Below are 25,392 nucleotides of genomic sequence, written 5' to 3'. Positions count from 1 at the left end.
AATTAAATCTTATTGGAAGTCATGGCATCAGCCTCCAGCCCTTAGATTTAGTTAAGTGGGTACCCACAGAAGGTGGAAAGACTACTATCAAAGACACATAAAGATATGTTTAGATGAAAATGTAGAATTTAGAAAATGGAGGACTGACAGTCACTTGATTAAATAAATAGGTTTATTGTAACATTTCTGCAGGTACTTCTGTATGAAGAATATTGAATTCTAATTTTCCATGTGTTTTCTAAACATACTTAAGTTTCACTAGTTTCGTTATAGTTCACTGTTAAATAGGCTGTGTTGAAGGTTAGAGATATATCCATGAAGAGTGTTTGAAACTTTGCATAAAGACATCCATACTTCTTTTTTCATATACATTCAAAATGAAATTTTAAGTAATTAATAGTTTTGCATGAATTTTAATATATTACATTTTTAAAATAAATCTATTCTTGTAGTTTTCTAAGTACTAGGCTAGCAATAGAAGCCCAAAGTTTTGAAGAAAAGATGGCAAATGAAGAGCTAAGAATTTGGGAGGCAGGCAAAGTAATTGGTTAGCTGTTCATTTCCTACTTCAGAGTCATATGCTAGTCATATGCATAGATACTCATTGAGTTGATAGTCTTTGGGTCTGACTGTAGCAATAATCTGACATGATTTTGATCAGATTGACTTGTTGGCTCTAAGAAGTCAGTTTTCTGTAAGTTGTTGAGCTTTGAATGTGACTTTACTCCACTACCCAGTACATAAATGATACTTATTCCCCAGTGGCTCCAACAGATGAGAAGTTTTTGTTTCAGATCCTCTCAGTGTATGAAGTCCTGACCAAAGGGTGACCTCTGAGGTCACCACCAGCCCACACCTTCTTACTTTCCAGTCTTCCAAGCTCTACAGCTGCAGGGTACTTTGAGGAAATCCCTGTTTCTTCCAGATGCTGGAGAAGGAAGTTTTAAAGTGCCACAAGATGCTGAAACACCCATTGTCCCTGACCAATAGGTCTGCTCCACAAGTTACAGAGATGAAAGGTCTTCAGTGGGGGAACACCTTCATCCCTTCAGATCCCCTAGCCACACAGGCTCCAGGGCTCTTAACAAGCAGTGTCACCCCATCATCTAATTGCTACTTTGGACCTTTTTACATCCAAGTAAATACAAAGCCAGTGGTGCGCCTCAGCTTCCATCTGGGACTGGGCCTAATCCAGATGTGCTTTGCATGTTAGGCAGGTGTGATTCCAGTCCTGTGTAAAGTCTGTTTACTCCCTTCTCTCTCTGATGTGCTCTTCAGTATGGAGAGTGTGGTGGCGGTGAACTTGTATTTCCACTTCCCAGAGCACAGCATTGTGTTCAGGGTGGGAGTGTGGCCACGAAGAAGGCTTTTCTGTCCAAGTGATAGAAGTGCTGGGGTATGTGACCTAGAAGGAAATTTAGAAAGAACACAATTCTCTTTAAGCTTTGTTTTGTTTTTTCCTTTATGATGAAAAGGTTATTTCAAATGTTTTTATATTTTAGGAAACAACATCAGTGATCAAAACCATTTAGACCTTTGTCTCTATGTAATAAATAATTATAAAGGATGATATTAACTAGAAGAACATATGATTTATTCACAGCCATTTTCTTGATAAGAATGAAAACATAGAGATTGTAAATTCTTATGCTTGATCTGTTTTATAGGGTATGTGTTAACTAGTAAAGTATTGACATGCATTTTTCACAGTTCTAAGTATATCTTAGATGCAAGGTCTATTTTAAGGCTGTGATGATTCATTTCATTTTTATGCTAATTTCATATAGGCATAAAAAGGGTTCTTATCTTAGTCTAATAGGTATTTGTTGCCATGGAGAAACAAGCTCAGATAATTCCTAAGCAGTTTCTAGTTTGAATGTTTCCTGATAAGAAAAATGGAATACGTAGCAAATGGTATAACAGTATACCATGCTGTGTGTAATGCTAAAACAGACTATGTATACACATATTATCTGTAAGTACTTGGCAGATAAATACAGAATCTAGCATTGCTTAAGGATTAGAATGAATTTCGGTATTTTATTAATAATGTCTCCCTGAATGTATTTTTCATTTTCTGTGGACTAGGTGCATTTCTTGAAATGTATCCATGAACAGTCATCTCAAGCATTTCTGAAAAGCAGAATATTTTATATCAGGGACAAAGTATCATTTTTATTTCCCATTTTTTAAATTAACTTTCCCAATGTCATTGGAGAAAAAAAGTAATCAAAGTGTGATTTTTTTCTGCTTTTCTGGACTCGTTTATATCCAAGCAACCCTGACTCTTGCTGCTGACAAGGAAGCAGAGATGTCTCTCTATGGTTGTTTCTGTTAAGGGTTGTTCTGTTCTGGTTTGGTTCATTAAACATATTCTAGATATCTAGTTGCTAGCACAAAATACATTGAGACTACAATTGTTTCATTCTTGTTTGCATAAAGTAATTGTATTGTCTTTCCCTCTATTTTGAATATTCAGAAATCCAGGAATTAGTAAATTTTCAGTTATATATATATATATATATATATATATATATATATATATATATACATATATATGTATATCTGATGCATTTGTCTTTAGCTAGAACAAGTTTCTGAGATGATTCTTACCTGCCTGAGCAGGTATGATTCTCTGATTCCATGGGGAGTGTGTGCTATGCAAAGGAAGGAGGGAATTATCATGCCCTAAAGATGACTAGCAAGCTCAGTGAAAGGTTTCAGCATTCACTGGAATGAGGCTTTGGAAGTGTCCAGTGGAACTGCGGGCTGGAGATTGGAGAAGAAAGGGATTCTGTCAGTGTCAAGGAGGATAGTCAATTTCCAAAAAAATTCACCTCAAGACCATGCTAAGAGGATCAGAAAAATAAGGATACAATTTAACTTAGCATTTGCAGTAATAAATAGATTCAAGAACTATCTAACAATGAACTGTCTATAGATTCTTAGTAAATTATGGAAACTCTTTGAACATCAGTTGTCTTTTTTTTCAGAATAGAGATAATATCATATACCCTCTGTAATTTTTAAGTATTTAATCCAAGGTGTTTAATACCGTGCTCACTTAACAATGGTAGAAATCATTGTGGAAAACTGTAAATCTTACTGATATAAAATAAAATCCAACATATTTAAATAGCTACAAAATACCAAAGATCTTATAACTATGTAAGTAAGTAGTGTAAAATTTTCTCTGCATAAAATATGATCAATGCCTGTCTGTATCTTTTCTCCAGACAATCTTAATGCAGTAATTGAAGTTCTTAACACTTTAGTTTTTGAATGAGGATATTTTTACATTGTTACTCTCTTTATTATTTCCATTCGTTATGTCAATTATGACATGTATCTATATTAAAAAAGAACTATCGAATTTTGAATTTTTATCAAGTGTCCAATAAATTCTTTACTCATTTATTGATAATAGGAATTTTTTTAAAATAAGAAGTTGTGGAAGTGTGGGAAAGCCCGAAACCTGAGGGTAGAAGCTGGGAGAAAAGCCATGAGACAATCAGTATTGGGGAGACAGATTGAACTGGCTTGCATAAATCCCTGTGCCATCTTCCTGCTTTGGCCCAAATCATTTACCAGCTAATGAGCTCATGCCCCTGTTTATTCTACTCTTGCTGTCCTGATTCTAGCAACATGTACTATGAAGTCCTTTTCCCATCTAGCATCTTTGTTGAAGTGACTCTAACTGCTGAGGGATTGCTAACTGAATTGAATGCTTCAAGAAAGCCAATTTCTTCAGCTGGTTGCAAAGCCTTTGACCTTAATGGTGGGACTTGGCAAATCAAGGCATACAGTATGGTTTAGTGTTCTATCAAGAATTGTGAAAATGCTCTGTGAGCCAGAGATCCTCCTGAAAAAGACTAGTTTGTAGTTTAAACATTAGTCTTTTTTTTTTCCCAGAGGCCAATGAGGCTAGTTAATTAAGCCTGAGGGGTTATGAACTGTTGGCAGTTAATAAGTCATAAAATTCCTCCATAAAACAGGATGCAAGATTCCATCACTGAAGCAAGAGTACAAAGCCCCGGTGTATAAATATCTAATTGTACTGAAGGACTGGGCTTTCTCAGTGACTGCTCATCTGGAGTCTCCAGGGCATGCTCGCTGTGGTTTCCTGATTTTTAGAAGCCAGTTTAAAAAAAAAATAAGAGCATTAAAGGGTAATTTGCCTGAAAGTTCAGGAAGTAGAGGGGGTGGTGTAGAAGTAGCCTGAAAGGGAGAAAGAGAAAGACAGGGTGAGAAGACAGAAAATGAGAAGAAGGGTGGGGTAGGAAGAGAGGGAACAAGAAATCACGAGAGCTGTCTCCAGAGTCAGATGTGACGGAATTTGTCATCTGTTTTCTTTTCCCTGTAGGATGTTCACCATGGAAACGGTACACAGCAGGCCTTTTATGCTGACCCCAGCATCCTGTACATTTCACTCCATCGCTATGATGAAGGGAACTTTTTCCCTGGCAGTGGAGCCCCGAATGAGGTTCGGTTTATTTCTTTAGAGCCCTGCTTTTACTTGTATCTCGCAGGTAATTGCATTGCGTGATTACCCCTAATTTTCTTGTCCTTTGCTGGTGTTTTAAATTACACCAGATTACCCACTCGTCCCACAGGACCAAGAACCAGCGCAGAACAAGTGCATAACCCAGAGCACTGGTTGTCAAGCGGAGTTGGGTTGATTTGATGCTGTGTTTGATGTTTACTTCAAGAGCTCCCATGTGCTCCTTCCCCCTCCTTTTGTTTCTTTCCTTTCCTCCCGGTCCTTACCCATAGTGGTGTGTTTTTCTCTCCCCAGGTTGGAGTAGGTCTGGGAGAAGGCTACAATGTAAACATTGCCTGGACAGGTGGCCTTGACCCCCCTATGGGAGATGTTGAGTACCTTGAAGCGTTCAGGTTGGTACTTCTTTCTCTCTCATCCTAGAAAACACCAAATATGAAAGAGAAATGTGAATTTCTAGGGCAAAGTGTCACTACAAAGTCATGTGTAAGAAAATCAGGGTTATCAAGCCCTAGTTGCATTTACACAGCTATATTGGCCAGTGACCAAGGCTTGCTTCCCTGTCACTCCAAAAGGGGAAAATGTATTATTACTTGACTTTGTCTGGAAACTTCTGCCCATTATAGTAAGTGAAGTGATTTAAAATAGACATTTGCATATTCAATGGTCAGAGAAGACCTTTAGTATCTGTGGAGCTTTGTAGAGTAAGCATTTTCCAAACAAAACTCTCTTTGGACTTCTCAAATAATTGCATTGGCCTGGGCTGTCCCACCTAATAGCAAAAGACTTTTGTATATTTCCTGCTCTTGTTAAAATGTTAGCCCATTGCTTGTTTTCAGCTTGTCTGGGAGTAAATTCTGTCTTTTGTGCTTTTACTAAGCAAAGGTCCTTAACAGTTAATTCAAACAAGAGAAAGAAGAAATTAAAAGCTTGTGTTCTGGCTCTTTCTCTATCATGATCTGTCTCTGTCACTGTCTCTCTGCCTTCCCTCATCTCCATTTCTTTCTCCTCTGTGAAGTTTTAAAGGGAGCATTTCTTTTCTGGAATGAAAATAAATAAATACATACATACATACATACATACATACATACATACATACAATGATTTTGGAAAGCTCTGTTTAAGAAGAAATCTTCCTTTATCTCCACATGAGCCTCAGCTCGCTGGATTCCAGGAGATTTAAACCACTGGTGTTGTGTAACTTCCTACATCTTTTGTTTAGTTAAAAGTAAAAACTAAACATCTGCATGAAAATAAACCAGAGATGTATTTGTGGTTTTGCAATGTACCATTTATAAATGCCCGAGAAGAGAGGTCATCTATGGTATATCTGAGCAAAGGGGAATTACGGGGAAGATTCAGTAAACACAACGCTGCTGAGTTTCCAATCTTCTCTGTACCATGTATTCTCCCATTTCTTATTGAAAAAGGTCACTTCTCAGTAGATAAGAAGACCACGGAACTGATAGAAAAGGAGTTACTATAGAATAACAGTGCTTCAGTTGGTATTTGAGATACAAAGGAAAATTGTACCTACATTTTTAGATGTATATTTGGAGGGGAGGGAAGCATAGAAAAATGTTCACAATACTTAGAGGAACAAAAACAGAAACAATTTTATATACTATAAGCATGGGCTGTATGTAAATAAATCTTGCTTTACTTTGCAGGGAGTTTAAAAAATATTATTTAAAAGTTACATCTTGAAGGAACTTTAAGGACTTTGTGATGATAATATTATTAACATAAAACACATATAAAGCTAATATGCTTACATAGTACATTAAGTTATCAGCACAATGTAGAAGTGAATCTTGCATGGGCAGTGGTGAATGGCAATTTTCATTTTGTTCCTCTTTATACCCACATCAAGAAAATAAATGGTATATGAGTTGGTTTCCTTTGGACATAAGGTCATTCAATAATATACAAGCAGATACTAAGTGTGCTTTATTATGCTGTGGTTGAAACAGTAAATGAATCAGAAAAGGTGCTTTATGCGAGCTCTTCTATAGACATATTAGTAAACTGTTATAAACTCTCCAGTTCATTCAATGTTATCTGAGTTTAATTACAAACGCCGCCTTATATATTACTACAGGAGCTAAAAACTGTAGCGTGTGATATTCATAGTTATTTGGGAACTAGATTTTAAACTATAACAATCCCAATGAGTTGAAAACGCTATCATGGCTATTCTATCTTAAATGTTTATGCCTGGAAATACTTGGGACTTTGCTATGTATGAGTCAAAAGAGTAAGCAATTCATTCAAAAAGTATTTCTTAAATGCGCTGTGTGCAAAGGGCTGTGGTGATCAGAATTGCAGACTTTCTTGCTCTCAGGCAGTGAAACTCTTAGAGAAGTGATGTTCGACAATTCTACAGACAACATGGCTTAGGCAGAGAGGTCTTCCTCTTCCTGAAAGATCAGGTAAGAGTATGAACTGTTGCTCTCAGTCTGTTAAGTGTGAGAAGTTTGCTAGGGAACAAAGGAACTTGGCTGTGTGGGGAAGAAGGTAGATCCATACCAGGCAGTGAGGACTGAATGGTCTGGAGTCAGGAGGTTCTCTATCATTGTTACCTCAAAGGCAGGGAGGGACCTGGGGTAGACGATGAAGGTGTCATAATTCATACAGTCTTTGACCCTGCTTTACGTATTTGTTTGGCTGTCCGTGGTCATTTGAATGAGGATGTCCCCAGAAGGATCAAATGTTTGAATACTTGTTATCCAGTTAGTGTCTGCTTGAAGAGGATTAAGAAGTATGGCCTTGTGGGAGGAGGTTTGTCACTTTGGTAAGAAGTTTCAAAAGACCCACCATTATGCATTAGCTCTCTTGGCCTCCTACTTGTGGATCACTATGTAAACTCAAAGCTTTTCAGGCCACTGCACTTCTTCTCCACCATCATGATCTCTAACCTTCTGAAACTGGAGAATCAATTAAACTCCATTATAAGTTACCTTGATCATGATATTTTACCACAGAAATAGAAGGATAACTAAGACAGAAGTTGGCAAAGGGTTGCTGTTACAGACATGACCTTGCAGTTTTCTAGATGAAAGTGAAAGACTTACTGGTAGTTCAGGCAAGAAAAGCGGTTAGATAAGCAGTTAGATGCTGTAAGCAGGGCTTAATGGGCAGCCTATTTGGAGCCTTGAAGACAGAGATGAGATTGTTTAGACTGTGGAGGCCCTGCTCAAGGAACTTCAGGAGAAGTTAAGACTTCAACAGCTGCTTGGCTAGAGGGCTAAGGACGGGACTACTCGGCCCTTGCCCTAAGAATTTGCCTGGGGTTAAATTAAAAAGTAAGGAATTAATTTCTTTGGCAGAGATTTCCAGACGGCCTAATATTGACTCTGTCATATGGTTATTAGTAATCACTTGTATGCAGATCTACAATGTAAATAAACAAATGGAACAAAAAGAAACACCAAATGAACAGTTGGAAGAGAAAAAGGGAACTAGGGGATCTAATGTTGGAGCCAAGACTTGGGCTGAAAGAGATGAGATTCAGGGAGAGGTCTTATACAAAATGGAATAAAGGGAGGTGTGGATGCCCTCGAGGCAAGGTGCTACCCAGCTTAGCTTTCAATTTGTGAAAGGAAAAGGCTAGAGAAACTGTTTGCTCCTAAAAAGCTACAACAAAGAAAATCCTTTACAAATGTGATTCAAGTCAGCTCTATCCTCAAGTCAGCAGACCAATTTGGCAGCATCCTCTATGTGGGTCTAGTTTTAGAGTCATAAAGGATTCACTAGATGTAGAGTCTACCCCTACAATTTAGGAGCCTTTGAGGCCAGGTAGCATGTTGCAGATCAGCCCCTGCAGCCCTGAGAGAACAAAAGGCTCTGAGAGGCCATTACCCAACACCTTGAAAATGAAGCCTAGGATGTGCTGGAGACTCCAAGATGAAGACTATGAAGATTTGAACTTGGACTAGATGCATATTGCATTACGGTATGGCCATAGGTCTATGCAGGCCAGACATAGAATAGAATAGAATAGAATAGAATAGAATAGAATAGAATAGAATAGAATAGAATAGAATGTGGATGTTTGAACGAGAATGGCTTCTATAAGCTCATATGTATGTTTGAACACTTGGTATCTGGTTGTTGTCTCTTTGGGGAGGATTAGGAGGAAGTATGCTAGAGGAAGGGGTAGGCTTGGAGGAGGTTCTAAAAGACTCGTTCTTTTTGAGTTAGTGATTTTGTTCTCCTACTTGAGGATCAATACATTATCATTACCACCATGCATGTTATATCATTGTGGATTCTAACCCTCTGAAAAATATAAACCCATGTAAAATAAATGCTTTCTTTTATAAATTGCCTTGGTTATAGCCATTAATCTAAGCAATAGAAAAGTAACTAGGATACTGTCTATTATTTATTTATCTATCTACCTATCTATCTATCTATCTATCTATCTACCTATCATCATCAATTTGCATTCAAAAATTTGCATTGAGTCAGAATTAATATCATACACACATGCTACATATATGTGTCATGATAACTATTACAGGTATATAATGTATATATAGTATAATTAAACAGTAATTATTTTTATCATTATTAAATGTATATGTGGCATGCATGTATCTGCCTATTTATATGTTTGTGGGTGTAAGTCTATGCATGTGTGCTTCTATGTGTTAAGGCCAGTGGCTGAGTGACGAGCAGTATCTTGCTTATGAGACTCTCTGCTGTATTTACTGAGACAGGGCCTTTTGCTACACCACAAATGTACAAATTATCTCTATTTGCTCTGAGGATGCCTGTTTCTGCCTTCTTAGTGATAGGGTTACAGGAGGTCCACCATGTTTACTTGACTTTTATGTAAGATTTGAATTCTGGTCTTCATTTATCTGCTGCTGCATCTCCCCAGTCTCATGAGTTATACTCCAGTGTAGTATTAGCATTCATGTATATTGCTGTCCTTTTGAAATGTTTCTTATAGGTTTGTTTGTTAAAATTCTGATCCCACACTAAGGGTGCCATTGGAAGGTGGTGGAACTTCAGGAGATAGGGAGGGCTCTGAGAAGAAGTTAGGATGTTCTGAGTGTGTTGAAGTTATAATATACGTTTCCTTTCTTTCTTGGTGCCTCCTGAGCTCCGTGAGGTGAACAGTTTTCTTCTTCTTTTCAGTCATGATGTTCTGAACTAATACAGTCTCAAATGACCATGAATGGAAACTTTGGAATCCTTAGTCAGAATAAGCATTCCCCACATCAAGTTGATTACCTCAGGTGGTTTTTTTTACAGTCTCTGGCTTAAAAAATGATAAATAAAAATAGAGTCTAACCTTAAGACCATTCTTTTTCCCCAGCTTTTAAATGGCAAATGTTTCTGGTATCCATGTTTGAGTGTAGGCAGAGGAGGTAGGAGAACATGTATACAGTGTATTTTCTCTTCCCTTGATTTTTCATTGCCTCTTAGCTGTGATAAGCATCTGCAAGGAAAGCCTCCTCCCAGTGAACATATTCAGAGTAATTTGATGGACTGTATCAACATTTACCATGTATTTTACTCTATGGCTTCTGTAATGTCCCTTCTCTATGACAAGATGAAAACTCTGCATAGACAAGCATTTCCACATTTATTGTGTACTTCACTTTAAAAAATGAAATAGCTAAATTATTGCAGATGATTTATTATTTTGTGCCAAGCAGTTATCAATCACCTCTGAAATAATTGAAGGGTAAAGCTAACACTTTTCATAAGTGTTTTAGAAACTTTTAATAATATTAAATTTAATTTGTGCTAAACTAAGATGTGTTTCCAAGGTTACCATTTATGAGCCAATTATAGATATTTACAATGAAGTCTTATATTCCAGGTCCTAGATTAGAAACGTTAGAAGAATTAGGGCTAACAAGCCAAGCGGTGGTAGCACACAACTTTGGTCTCAGCCATTAGGGGGCAGAGGCAGGCAGATTTCTGTGAGTTTGAAGCCAGCCTAGTCTACAAAGGGATTTTTCAGAACAGCTACACAGAGAAACCCTATCCCAAACAACAACAAACAAAAAAACAACAAAGAACAACAACAAAAAGAATTAGGGCTAAGTAAAATTTTCACTGTACTGCTAACTGGAAGAGCTATGATCTGAACTTAGAACTTTGCTTTAAGCTCTAAGCCTGTTTGCTTTGCCACATTGCTATTCTCCTATGTCCTTAGCTACTGAGGAGTGATAAAGTACAGCAAATATTTCCAAACTGTAAGACTTCTAGGAGCCCTCTGCTGCAAAGCCTACCCAGAGCTCCTGACTGAGACACAGAGTTCATCCACGAGACCAGTTGCCTGTGTCAGAGCAGAGACAGGAGAATGAGAAGACTCAGGTTTAAAAGAGCCCAGAAAAGCTTGAAAATGCTACCTGTAACTTTGAACATCCATCCACTTGCTTAGAGAATGCCAGATATCTTCTTTTTCTTCTAGAGCTATTAGGCTGCATACTAAACACCAACGGATCATTTAAGCCATCATTTAAACAGTGATCTATGATCCTAAAATTTTTACAATGCTTTACAAACACCAGTCCCATTAAATTTTAAAGTGTCTAATTCTTTATGAAGGATTATTATTGAACTTATTATTTTATATACTAAAATTGCTATTGTTTGCTTTTAGTGGGCTAATGCTGTCTCTATGTTACACACATAGTCATATTTAATGAGCAAGACAACTCTACATAGTTTCCTTCCATGTAACAACTGCCAGTGAAAAAGGAAAATAGTGGCAGAACTTGACATCTTGCCCATTTTAGTTAACAAATGAGTGACAATTCACCTCCTTACAGTTTTTGTTTTTTGAGATTATAACATAATTGCATCATCTCTCTGTAATTCTTTCTTCCCTCCAAACCCTCTCATATATCTGTCCCTACTCTCTTTCAAATTCGTAGCCTTTTTTCACTAATTGTTTTTATGTGCACATATATATGTGTGTGTATGTGTATATGTGTATGTGTGTGTGTGTGTGTGTGTGCGTGTGTGTGTGATTAAATATAGCAATCTCAGTCTGCATACTGCCCCTCACATATGTATTTTCAGGGTTGACCATTTGGTATTGGATAAGCAAATGTTGTACCTTTTCCTGAAGAAGACTTTTCTCCCTTAGTCAGCATGCATTGGCTGCCTATCATTTAGGGTTTGGGTCTCATGAGCTTTCTCCTTCCACTTTGGTATGTCCATTATTATGATCCTTGTTAAGCTCATGTTTGAGCAGTCATATTAGTGAGACTTTATGGGTGTGGCTTCTGATATTGCTAGAAGATTCATTCTCACAGAAAAGTCTCTTTTCCTATGCTTCTTAAAATCTTTCTGTCCTCTCTTTTAAAATATTTCCTGAGCCTTAGGTGAGGAAATGTTTTATAGATGTATCTACTGGGATTGAGCTCTACAACTCTGCATTTTGATTGGTTGTGGTTATCTGTTGTGGTCTCCATCTATTGCAAAAAGAAGTGTCCTTCATGGGGGATGATATGTGTACAATGACAAATATTTAGAACATAGTTTGTGATTATGCTGGTTTAGCAAATCATAGGTTCTTATGCAACATACCTGACTTCACTCGCCCTGTAAACTTGGCTATGTTTTCATTACTAGTCATGATTTCCATCTTTTTTAACAGGTCCTAAGTCCAATTAGAGAGTTGATTGTTGCCACCAAAGTATGTGTGCCACTACTGTTAGGTACCATAAGGTTAGCATGCCTTGGTGGTCAGTGATGTGGTTCACAGCCATCATAATTGGGTAGGACTGTTGGTTGACTCCTTGCTTTGGGAATTTGCAGAGTATCTTCTTGTAATATAAAAGTCCTTAAGGAAAGGGCATTCAGGTCAGTTCCACATCAGAGGCCTCTTGGTTCTATTTCTGAAATGCATGGTATCTTCATTAATAGGGACTTACTGTCTACATCTAGGATCAACGAAGGGCAATAACAATAGGCTTTATGTTGTGGGAGTTCCATGGACATCCCTGACTAACAACTCAAAAGAGAACATCTCATGTCTGGTATTGGTTTTCTCTTATGTAGTCTTCAGCTCTTAGAAGGGACATTGTCAGCCCCTAGAAGAAAAGTCCATTTAAAAGCCTGGTGGTGGTGGCTCACGCCTTTAATCCCAGCACTTGGGAGGCAGAGGCAGGTGGATTTCTGAGTTCGAGGCCAGCCTGGTCTACAAAGTGAGTTCCAGGACAGCCAGGGTTATACAGAGAAACCCTGTCTCAAAAAACTGAAAAAAAAGTGTGTGTGTGTGTGTGTTAAAGTTTTTTTAATTGTATATTTAATTGCATGATTTTTCAGACATTGTTTTTTCACTCACCTCCAGCTCCCCTTTCCTATGGTCCATATCCATGGACTTCTTAGTAAGTGTACAATATTTGAAAGCAACTCTACAAATCATTTTGATAGATTCTTTTCTTGTCTTATTCTCCAAACAGTACAGGATTTATAGAATTTATATTATTTTAGGTATTATAAGTCATCCAAGAATAATTTAAGGAATATGGGTAGAAGCTAGGGGTGGAATGTTGAGGAAGACTGTTTGTCTATTGTGCCAAATCCACAGTTTGATCCCTGCCACCATAAAATTCATTGATTGATTGATTGATTAAAGTATATAGGCAAATGAGGAATGGTTTTAAACAAATATAACACCATTTTATAAAAAGGCTATATGGGACGTAAGTTCCTGCAAATTTCAGTTTCTACAGGGATCAAGCACCTACAGATGAGTAGAGTCTATGCCAGCCCCTGAAATGTGAGCTCATTGGGCATATGCTAAGGACATAACTGAGCAAGGGACTCAGAGTCATCCATCTATATAAACATATCTTAATTTTAAGAAATTTCAACAAACTATGTTATTCACATTGTTAACATGTTATATTTGCATTGTATCATGAAAGTAGCTACGTCCACGAGTATTTGCCATCAATGAAACTTTCCAATGCATTATAGTTTGTAGCTACTTTCATGAATATTTGCCATCGATGAGACTTTCCAAAAGGCAAATGCAGGAAACATAAGCTGTACAGAGAAAGTCATCTCAAGACAAAGCCAACTAAGAATAACTGGATTTGACTGAGTCTTTTCAGCATGCTGACAGTGAGATCTGAGAGTTATCTTTTCTAGGGAATAAAAATTTGTCTTATAAACCTTGATAGTATTATTATAAACACCACCTTCCCATTTCTTGACTTAAGAAGTAACTGTTTCATAAAAATAATTGTCATGTATTCTGTCATGAATCATTGGCCAAATAACCAGCTAAAGGTATTAAAAGGGCAGCTTCTTGCTGCTTAGTTAAACCTGTCAAGACACTGGGTGATGCAAGAGTAGTTCTACCGCTCTCTGTCTCTTTCTTTATGTCTTCAGCATCTAATTATTTGCTTACTTTATAAACAAGTTTAAGGCTTACTATTGTAAAACTGCAGTACCAGATACCTGGTTTGTTCTGAGATCATCATTCAAACTTTCAATACTGTCTCTGAGACAAGGTCTTCAAAATAAAAGAAATGTCTACCCATGATTCCTCTGCTGGTTATAAAAATAGAATAGGTTTTACTGCCATACTCTTAGCTTACACACTCATCTGACAGCTACTAAATAATGGTTGGCCTCGAATGTATGCTCTTACCACAGATCAACAGCAGATCATTTTGAGCAAGATACATAAATGAGTACATCTCATTGACTCTCGTTGTTGTTCTACCAAACTCGTCATCATTTTATAATTCATTTTAGAAGACTATTTCGAGAATTCCTTGTTACTTTCACAGACTGAAGAAAAGGTTACTTTCTTCTAAGAAATTAAATAAGACCATAAGTTAATGCCTACATGTTGTTTCCCCACTTTGCTAAGGACAACTAAGTAAATATTGTTCTAGGGGTATTGTTCTTATTTTAATATAATTTAATGTTAAATTTAATAGAGAACAATACCAGTGGGACAAGAAGAATATAATGATAATAATAGCTATATAGAGCATGCACTGAGTTTGTATTATTTGGCAGATGTTTGTTTTCAAAATCCTTGGGACTTTTAAAAAAATGCTATGGTTTTCCAAGTGAAGATACCAAACCTGTTGAGTAGATCTAGGTTTCTTGATGTCACACGGCTTCACAATGATGATCATCACTTTGCTGGCCAGGCCATGTGGCATCAGTTTTGAGGCTGTATTTGTCAGTCCCAAATGACAAACTGTGGCTCCTCTGACTAAAGTACAGGTGACAAAATCATACAATAGTGAGATTTTGTTTTCAAATGCTTGGGCACCTAAGTGGGTAATGATAGTAATATTTTAAATTTGAAAAGTTCCTCTTAGATTTTACTTCCTCTGTTTCACATATGTCTAAGAGCTTTCCCTGTGTCTCCATTTGATATAGTAAGAACATCTATCAAATCACACCAAACCCCTATGACCTTCATCCTTTCTGATCACAAGGCTTTTATTTACAATAGATATTTCTTTTTTTGCGAAAAGAAACATGTTCTTCTCACATAGGTTATTTTTAATAATAGGCATGTCATAAGACCTAAAACAAGTTAAACTGTGGTAGAATACAGAATGATAGATGCACTTTTAATCCCATTTTTGAAAGAAAAAATGATTTGTTGTCATTTGAAGATCAGTCTCAATACTTTCAAATGATTTGGGGATTTTAATTTTTTTGTAATAGCTGTGGTTGATGCTGCCCTGTCTTGGAATGAATCCTCCACCATCAGTCACAAATAAATACATTATGCTTATGATAGTGTGTTCTTTCTCAAGGATGCCCAAGACATTTTAGGAATGAGGATAAAATTTCAAGAAAAAAATTGCCAATATGAAATACTGAACATATCAAGTTGGCCTTGCTACCTCCTTTCCCAGGCTATTTATCATAGCTTACAAATCAAGCCCACATTTTCTTTTTCTGAAAGTCTTGGATAATAAATACGATGTGGGGCTCAAATCTGAACTTGTCAATCAATCCGGGGAACAAAGCAGTAATGACTTTCATCTATTAATATTTTACTTCAAGAGAAAGCCCTATGTATAAATTTATGACTGTTGCAAGATACAGTTTTATTCCTTGTCTATATTCTCTTCTCTATATGCATAATGTTGAGATAATTCAAGAAATTTGATCAAAACCAGTCATAAAATATCCAGAAGAATAAACCTTAGAAACTTGTCAGCTCTACCTGCTCTTTTGCTCTGGGAATAAACATAAGAGCATTTTTCTCATCTGTGCAACATATTGTACCAATTTTCATCAAAAAATTACAATTTCTATAGGTGTGTGTCTCTTGATACCCTTAGAATTTCTGCTCTTTGACCCTGAGAGAAAATTGATCTTCTGCACACCTGTCTTCCTCGCAAAGCTTGCAAACGTGATTTCGAGCTGAGCATCAAAGAGATATGATATTATTAGACAGTATGGAGCTCAAGTTAACAGAGACCAGAAATTATCTTGATGTCCTAAAGTTGGAAATGAATGGTGTCTTTAGTGGACAACTTCTAAAAGGAATTCAAATGCTATCATTTACTTTTAAAATTTATTTTAAAGGGTCAGATCTACTATTAAAAATTAGAGAAAATATTTTTCTTTGCCCTAAATGAGTTCTAAAGCCTAAAATTTTCAGGAATTTGTACAATAATTAAACAATTTTCCAAGTAATAAGGGGTAGTTAAAAGAATGGCTATATTTAACTACCATGTTTCTTTAACTGTTTTTTTTTATAAGACAGGTCAGTTGTGTGCTTAACAATGATATGTTTTCATTTTTAACATGAAAACTGAATTACAAAGCTCTCATCTTGTATAAAATCCTCCCATTGTATATGAGAATCCCTGAGACACCGGGACTAGAAATCCAGTCTGCAAAACATTATTGTGAAGGTTTTTCCAGGCTAGAAATAGCAGATTCATTGGACTGACATGTTAAATGATTTTACTGTTATGCAGTATCTGTGATATAACTAGAATGAAAGATTAATATATTGTAGAAATGATGATGTTTCACCATTGTTTTGTCTTGTTTCGTCTTGTTTTGCTTTCAAAGTTCTATTGACTATTTGAAGACTTTGCTGCATTTATAGCCAAGGGAAAGCTCTGGTCTGGCCTAAACCAAACTCACTCAGCCAACAGCTCCCACAGTACAATATCTTTGATTCTTAGTGTGTCTGTTTAAAAAAAAAAAAAAATCTTTTCTCATCCCATGATTTTGCATCTAAAGCTTGCCAAAACTAGATATATTGGGATGATAACTAACATGGGAAAAACAGAGCATTACAATATACCATGAATATAAATTTGTAGTCCTTTTCTGAGAACTAAATAAATATTATGATTTACTATGGGGAATTTACTCATCGACTTCCTCCAGTGAGGAAATCATACTCATGAAATTTCTTCTTCTCTGGGAGCCTGAAGGGCAGGCAGGTTTGAGAGATGCACATGATGTAGTGGCAGCATTTTCAGGGACAGTTCCAATATTTGTGGGGCACAAACACCTGGATGGTGGACTCAGTTTTCCATCTTTTATCCCCATGATTTGATGTTATGGATGAAACTTGCAAATCAACATCTGTTCTCATTTAAGTAGGCATTTAAACTCCTCTGGCACCCCTTGGGAAGGCAAAGGCTTAGTCTTGTATCTGGTAGAAATCTGCCCATCTTTCTTGTGGGCACAGCAGAAGTGGGTGCTGGTTGTCTAAACACATTCAGAGGAACAGATTGATGGAAAGCCACATGGAAGACAGTGTGTGTATGAACTGCAAGAGAAAGATGGTACAAAGCATTCCTACCATAGTGGCTCATATTTCATAATACAGGAACCATGAAGAGAGATTAATGATTGAGTCTGTCTTGAAGCTCAGCAGAATTTTAAATCTATCCACATCTCAAATTGAGGACATTTTACTTTTAAAACGCATTCATATATTATCTTCGATGATAAAAGGATATGCCTTATTGCACTTAAAATCAAAATGTTGGCTTCCTTAGGATGTGAATTTTTGGCTGGGTCACACATTCATGAAATAATAGCAGTATTGAAGTTACCGATGTAGACTGAATTTGAGAAACAAATGAACATTTTTAATGAAACAGGAGCCAAACGCAAAATAAATAAATAAATTAAATGTGGCTTATTCAAAACCTGAGATGGAATAAGATGGGTGTGAGTTGAAATAGGTTCTCTCCTCTGTACCTCCAGCTTTAGACACTGTCTTTTAGATGCTCTGCTGCTCCAGTCTGACTTAATGCTTGCCAGTCCCTACCCCAGACACATTTCTGCCACTTTAACCTTTTGTGTGTTCAGAAATTCTACAGTGAAAATACCATTTCAGGAATGCATCATCTCTCCAGCAAATATAATTACGCTCGGTGACCCAGCAGGTTGAAAAGGTGAGGGTGAGTTGTATCAACCTCTTTATGCAGCACATTAATTTCTACAGAGAAATAAACTCTGCCCAAGGTATGCTAATATATTCCATTCGGTTGAAGGTTTTTTTTTTTTTTTGAAGATGTAAAGTTAAACAATTATATGATAAGCCATTGCTCCTTAATTTGCAGTACCTCTTTCAATATCTTGTCTTTGTTGTGGAAGAGTGATCGTATGTAAGATCCAATAGGGTCAATAGGCTTGAGAAGCTACAAGGTAGGAAAGGCTTCATGCTATAGTCAAGGGCAAACACAAAATCCTGGATCAAGAAGGGCTCACGAGACACAACCTGAAATTTTCTTCTCTCGGAATCTTTGGTGAAGTGTATTGTCTTATAAAATGTCCGCATGCTCTCCTTGGGAAGGACTTCTAACTGTAACTGAACCACAAGGCTGCCCCCTGGTGCTTTATGTATTGTTTAATTGTTTGCCTTTGGTGAATGTTTTTATTAAAAGCCCATTATTTAGAATAGGACCAAAGTGTCACTTTAAGAACAACAGAGGCAGAGCTGTTTGGCGGAATAGTTCCTTTTCATGGGTGTGTTTAATGCACACTGGACGCAGCTAATGAGCTGAAATTTCTTCTTGTAATACTTCAAAAAGAGCAACAACAACAACAAACAAAATTCTCCTTTTTTTATTTTCCTCTAATAAAAGGTGGACTGGATTGGCTTCAAGAGCAGTACTTGAGGATGGCTGTGGCCCAGCCAGGAGACGAGAACGGTGTCTGTCTTCGGTCATCTGCTCTGTCTGCCTTTGGTATAGGGGATTTTGTTTCCAGTCACATACACTTCTCTGCACATGGCCCTAGGATCATGGGAGGCCATGACGTATGTGAGTTTCTCGGAGTGTTTACCAGGCCCTTTTGTGTTTCAGTGTATATCTGAGTGGGAGAGATAGGCCTTATTGTCTTCGGACTCTTCATAGCCTGTTTGCCAGGAAACTGTGTTCAGCTCAGGTTTTTTTCTCAGCACACATTAGGCCCAGGAGTATTTTGAATTCAGTGATTCTAATTCTTGAGGTTCTTCTCTCTGAATAGCCCTTCTCTTATAGCTTCACCGGCACATTGGTCGCTTGGGAATTTGTTAGGATTTGACTCTGGAGAAAGTTCAGTGTTTGCCACCAGGTCCTCACAGACAGCAAGTAAGAGGCCTTTTCATTGTTTAGCTGTCTTCTTCCAGAGCTAATCTGGGGCTGTGACCCAGCCTCCAGCAAAAAATGAAAAGCCGAAGTACCTTGATACAATTTCTAGGCCCTAAATGATCTCATTAAATTCTGACTCTAGATATCAAGTAGACATTTGAGGAAATATGATTATTGACAAAATGTAAGCCTGTTATACACTATATCACTTCAAAAGGAGAAAGGCCATTAGGACATAATTACATCAGAAACAGTATACACATTGGGCTGGTTTATAAACTGTCACTTTCAGAAGTATGAAGACGTATAAAAGTTTCCAAAGGTCCCATTATGACCCTATTTCCAACAGTATTCTCTGACAAACTAAATAAATTACTGCATGTATTGGACCTTTGAGGCTTGGGGCAAAGAATGGAAAAATTATTTACAAAAGCTTGAAAATATTTAATCACTAGAGGCAGGGGGGCAACGGTGTTTTAATTAGCAGGTCCTCGGGCCATTGGCTGACTGGAGGCTTTCTCAAACAACCACACAAATGCACTGAATAGCTGTTTGCCAGCCTTAGGGTCAGGCCTGAGATGAAACAGATAAGATAATTGGCTCTAATGAAATCCAGAAGGCCTTGGCTTTCTTGTTTGAGCTTGGATTTGAAAAGTGCGTGTGGAAGTGAGGCTTAATTCAAACCAGAACTGAGCTAGGCCCGTTTCTCAGTGACTTTGATATTGTTTGAAGTTCTGAAAGTGTTCGCCACACCGCTAGCCTGCTGGGCTGGGCCTCCCTGGTACCCTTAATTACTAAGCTTTATTGCTGACTTTACTACACAGGAAAGGGGCCATTATATGTTCCATCAACATCAGCTCTTCTCAGATTGGAGGAAAGGGCAGGGTTAAAGGCCACTGTAGGAAGGCAGCAGCTTCACTTTGAGGTAGGCAGATCATTTACCAGTGTTAAGTTTCAGTGTTATGTACATACATTCCTCACAACACAGAAGCCCAATTTCCATTTTTAAAGCAAATGATTACTTCTCTAAATATTTTCACTATGCCTCTTCCCACTCCCCCAGCAGAAGAGAAAATTTTTATTTAGGGGTTAAAATGATTCCACACCATACATCAAAACCAAATAAAAAATAAAATGAAAACCAAAACTTGACAATGCCTCCCAATTAATCATCATAGCAGCAGGCCAGGTCGGAATCTATAATAAGGAGGATTATTATTGATGCACCTTTGAAGTAGAGAAATCAGTGAGGAGCCCTCCTGTGCTGGGAGACACCCCAAGGAATGAAGACCCCTCAGGAGAGCCTACAGAATGAAATCCCCATTTTCAGACTCTCTCACAAAGAGGTTCCACAAAAGAGAATGCCTCCCATTCCATCAGGGAGCCAAATAGAAAAAAAAAATGGAAGCCCCCTTTCCAGGACCCACTGAGTAGTGATGGGATCACTACTTGCCACCAGTTGGTAAGGACAGAGTGTGCATCTGCATGAATAAAGAAGTATCCATTCTTAGCGCTCTCAGAGATTTGCTTGTGCTAGGAAGGCTACAGGATATGCAATCTCCAATCATTTCCTGCCCAATTTATCCTATCTTTGAGTAGTCAATCCATGAGTGATACCATCAGACTTAAGTGTTTTTTGCATTTTTTAAGTAAACATGATAAAAGTGTTCTAATAATATGCATGGTCCTGTGGACAATTAGACCCTCTTTCTGAGTATTCTGTGTAGAGGGGCTACAGAACAGGAGCTCTCTAAGACCATGGTGTATAGCTGCCCCTAAGTAAACAGTAAGCAGGCAGAGAGAACAGCATTAGGAAGACAGAGCTAAGACCTACTCTCTAGCCTCTCTCTCTTCTTAGAGAAATATAAGAGAATCTTCACGGAATTTTTCCAATCACGATCATGAGACCAGCTTGGACCAGAAAACGTAAGAGTCATAGTGTCCTCAGCTCACTTGAAATACTAACTCATTTTCCAGTAAGTACTCTTGTACACTGAATGTTTGTGTACCCCACCATTCATATGCTCATCCCTAAAACCCAGTATGTGGCACTTGGAGAGGGGACCTTTGGGTGGTAAGGCCTACGTGTGGTTCTAAGGGCCAGGCCCTACATTGAATCCATCAGTGCCCTTGTCAGAGACTACAGCGGAGAGCTTGTTCACAGAACAAATTCATAGATCAAGGAAAGGCTTGGGGAGTAAACACTTCCAAGCCATGAAGAGGGTCCCCAATAGAACCAACCACCCTAAGCAGGCCACTTCCCCATGTCTTGTCTTCAGGAATCTAAGAAAGTACATTTTTGCTATTTAAATCACTTGGCCAATATGTTTTCATTGTTGCTACTGTTGTTTAAGACATCAGCTAAAGTAGGATAAGAGGGACACAAGAAACCTGTTAAGACTGAATAGCCCACTAATAACTATATTCAAATATGTCAGTGTGTTTTCCAAGCTATAATCACTAAGTACGAGGTTTAAGGGATATTACATTTTCTCAACAATTAAAAAGATCTCTTTGTAAAAATAGCTATCAACAGACAAACTTTCATGAATCATTTCCTCAAATTCTTTGATAATTGGAATCCAAGATGCTGTCAGCTTTCCACTTTAACATACTTATAGGTAGATTTGAAACTAACATTTCTTTAAACATTGCATAAATTCCTGACAGATGGGAAAAACATGATAGAAATTTTAGGCAGTTCATTATTTGTCCAATAAATATGATATGAGTAAAGAGAATTTACCTGTAAGAATCTTACCATATGCTGGGCGTGGTGGCACACACCTTTAATCCCAGCACTCAGGAGGCAGAGGCAGGTGGATTTCTGAGTTTGAGGCCAGCCTGGTCTACAGAGTGAGTTCCAGGACAGCCAGAACTACACAGAGAAACCCTATCTTGAAAAAAAAAGAATCTTACCATCTAATAAAAAATATGTGTACTGAGACTTAGTGTACTGCACTATCGCATATGCTGCACATTGAGAGACCATGCTCTGTGGATGATCTTGTCATGTCCTATGGATTGTGTTTCAGTAGTTCCTAGATATCATACACTCATGATGATGAAGGAAGAAGCAGAGACAAAGTGAATAAGTGAAGAACAAGAGACAAGTGGGACAGTTTCCTCTGCTATCTCTGTGAAACCACTGAGTGAGTTTTCTTAGGGTAAAGTTACTGCCATTCAAAATTAGAGCAAATTGGTGATACTTTGCAGTCTCTTTGTATATTTAATTTTAGCTTAAATATAAACACATATCCCTGTCTTTATTCTAGACCAGATACAACACATTAAAAATGTGGATTATTTCTTTTTAAAATGTTTATACTTAACAACAGATTACAGTGTGACCATATAATTGGCTTTCTGAGTAGATTTATTTATGGATTTACAAATTTTTAAGGCCTCATTTTTATTCATGATATTTTGCTGAGGAACAGGAAGAATGGTTTGTCTGTCAGTCAATGAGAAGAGAGTATCAAGTGACCCTTGCCTTGTGAGTATTCTGCATGATATGAAGAGAACACATGTCCCTATGAGACAGTAAATGTTAGAATCCATTACTGTCCCTGCTTAAAAAAAGAACACAGCTTTGGCAGTAGATCCTCTGGGTACCATGGAGTGTTATTGGCATTTTATCCTTAAAGATAGAATTTCTAGATATACAGATGTTCTGAGCTTTTTTAAAACCACAGCTGTGGTTGACAGATATTTATTCAAAAGATAGGATGTCTATCCAAAAGCTGAGTCAGCAGGGTTCCTAGCTGCTTCCTTAAAGCACATCCATTTTAGTGCAGGAGCGCTAAGATCTTCAGGATATTCCTAGAGGTTAAATTATATAAGTGAAAAAGCAAGAAAAGAAACATTATTTTCATCAAAGTGTTCAGACCATTGAGATGGAATCATGACAAGTAGTGGAGGAATTGAACAAAACCATCTGGGATCTAAAATGGAAATCGAATCAATAAAGAAATCACAAAGGGAGACAACCCTGGAGATAGAAAACCTAGGAAAGAGATCAGGAGTCATAGACTCAAGCATTACCAACAGAATACAATGGATAGAAGAGAGAATCTAATGTGCAGAAGATACCATAGAAAGCATTGACACAACAGTCAAAGAAAATGCAAAATGCAAAAAGCTCCTAACCCAAAACATCCAGGAAATCCAGGACACAATGAGAAGATCAAACCTAAGAATAATAGGTATAGGGGCTGGTGAGATGGCTCAGTGGGTAAGAGCACCCGACTGCTCTTCCAAAGGTCCAGAGTTCAAATCCCAGAAACCACATGGTGGCTAACAACCATCCGTAACGAGATCTGGCGCCCTCTTCTGGAGTGTCTGAAGACAGCTACAGTGTACTTACATATAATAAATAAATAAATAAATCTTTAAAAAAAAAAGAATAATAGGTATAGAAGAGAGTGAAGATTCCCAACTTAAAGGGCCAGTAAATATCTTCAACAAAATAGAAGAAATCCCTAATCTAAAGAAAGAGATGCCCATGAACATATAAGAAGCTTACAGAACACCAAATAAATTGGACCAGAAAAGAAATTCCTCCCGTCACATAATAGTCAAAACACCAATTGCAAAAAACAAAGAATATTAAAAGCAGTAGGGGAAAAAGGTCAGGTAACATATAAAGGCAGACGTTTCAGAATTACACCAGACTTCTCACCAGAGACTATGAAGGGCAGATGTCATACAGACCCTAAGAGAACACAAATGCCAGCCCAGGCTACTATATCCAGCAAAATTCTCAATTACCATAGATGGAGGAACCAAGATATTCCATGACAAGATGAAATTTACACAATATCTTTCCACAAATCCAGTCCTACAAAGTATAATAGATGGAAAACATCAACACAAGGAGGGAAACTACACCCTAGAAAAAGCAAGAAAGTCATCTTTCAACAAACCTAAAAGAAGATAGCCACACAAGCATGATTCCACCTCTAACAACAAAAATAACAGAAAGCAATAATCAGTTTTCTTTAATATCTCTTAATATCAATGGTCTCAATTCCCCAATAAAAAGACATAGACTAACAGACTATATATGTAAACAGGACCCAACATTTTGTTGCATACAAGAAACCCACCTCAGTGACAAAGACAGATACTACCTCAGAGTAAAAGGCTGGAAAATAATTTTCCAAGCATATGGTCCCAAGAAACAAGCTGGAATAGCCATTCTAATATTGAATAAAATCTACTTTCAACCTAAGGTTACCAAAAAAGATAAGGAGGGACATTTTATATTCATCAAAGGTAAAATCTACCAAGATGAACTCTCAATTCTGATATCTATGCTCCAAATGCAAGTGCACCCACATTCATAAAAGATACTTTGTTAAAGCTCAAAACACACACTGCACCTCACACAATTATAGTGGGAGACTTCAACATCCCACTCTCAGCAATGGACAGATCATGGAAACAGGAACTAAACAGAGGCACAGTGAAACTAACAGAAGAAGTGAAATTGATTTAGTAGATATCTATAGAACATTTCATCCTAAAACAAATAAAAAAAAATACCTCTTCTCAGCACCTCATGGTACCTTCTCCAAAACTGAGCATCTAACAGGTCACAAAACAGGTTTCTGAGTCCTTTCCAAAGTTGGAGGGACTAGGTCTCTCTCTGGCACAACTCATACATCTAAGAACTAATCCCTTCTTAGAGGCTGTGGCCTCATTAGCTAGTTACCTTCAAAGGCCTTCATCACATAATAGCATCTCTTCATGGCACAGGATGTCCATATATGAATTAAGGGACATACTTCTGACTTCTCTATTACCAGTTTTCCAGCAGGACCATCTGGGCTGCAGCACCTGCCCCTGCATTTTCTCTGCTATTTATCATTAGCATCATCCTTTAGTAATTTTCTTTCTTTATTTGCCTTCCCACTAAATTATATTTTTAATTTTCAAAGAGTGCACATGAAAGGTTAAGACCCGAATTTACATGATGTAATTTGTCTGAAATGTTGGTCATTGCAATGGCTTCTATTACATCATCCAATCAAGTTTTTTAAAATTCCATTAAGATCAAATGCCTGTAATTAGTTTGGTCTTTTTAAATGTGTTTATGAAATGAAACCATTTTCTACTTTCTTTCCTTTATGAAACATCAGCTGAGAGTTGGTTTCCTGGGTGCTTAGATTGATTCATTAGACTGTCTTCCACTTTTCTTTTTTTTTTTTTCCTGTATTCATTCTTTTTTTTTAATATTTTTATTACATATTTTCCTCAATTACATTTCCAATACTATCCCAAAAGTCCCCCATAGCGCCCCCCACTTCCCTACCCACC

The 25,392-nt window shown here is 37.4% G+C and overlaps 1 protein-coding gene across 11 annotated transcripts in view; it reads left to right on the top strand.

Moving 5' to 3' along the window:
- Hdac9 (histone deacetylase 9) overlaps positions 1–25,392 on the top strand; it is an 832,694-nt gene that overhangs the window by 678,220 nt on the left and 129,082 nt on the right. For all 11 annotated transcript variants that reach the window (XM_029484907.1, XM_029484903.1, XM_029484900.1 and 8 more), the window contains 2 exons: positions 4,364–4,483; positions 4,796–4,893. In XM_029484907.1, the coding sequence (XP_029340767.1) occupies positions 4,364–4,483; positions 4,796–4,893 (218 nt within the window). The remainder of the gene's footprint in view (positions 1–4,363; positions 4,484–4,795; positions 4,894–25,392) is intronic.

Source organism: Mus caroli, chromosome 12 (assembly GCF_900094665.2).
Source record: "Mus caroli chromosome 12, CAROLI_EIJ_v1.1, whole genome shotgun sequence".
NCBI lineage: Eukaryota > Metazoa > Chordata > Mammalia > Rodentia > Muridae > Mus > Mus caroli.
This window is presented reverse-complemented; position numbering and strand designations above follow the sequence as displayed.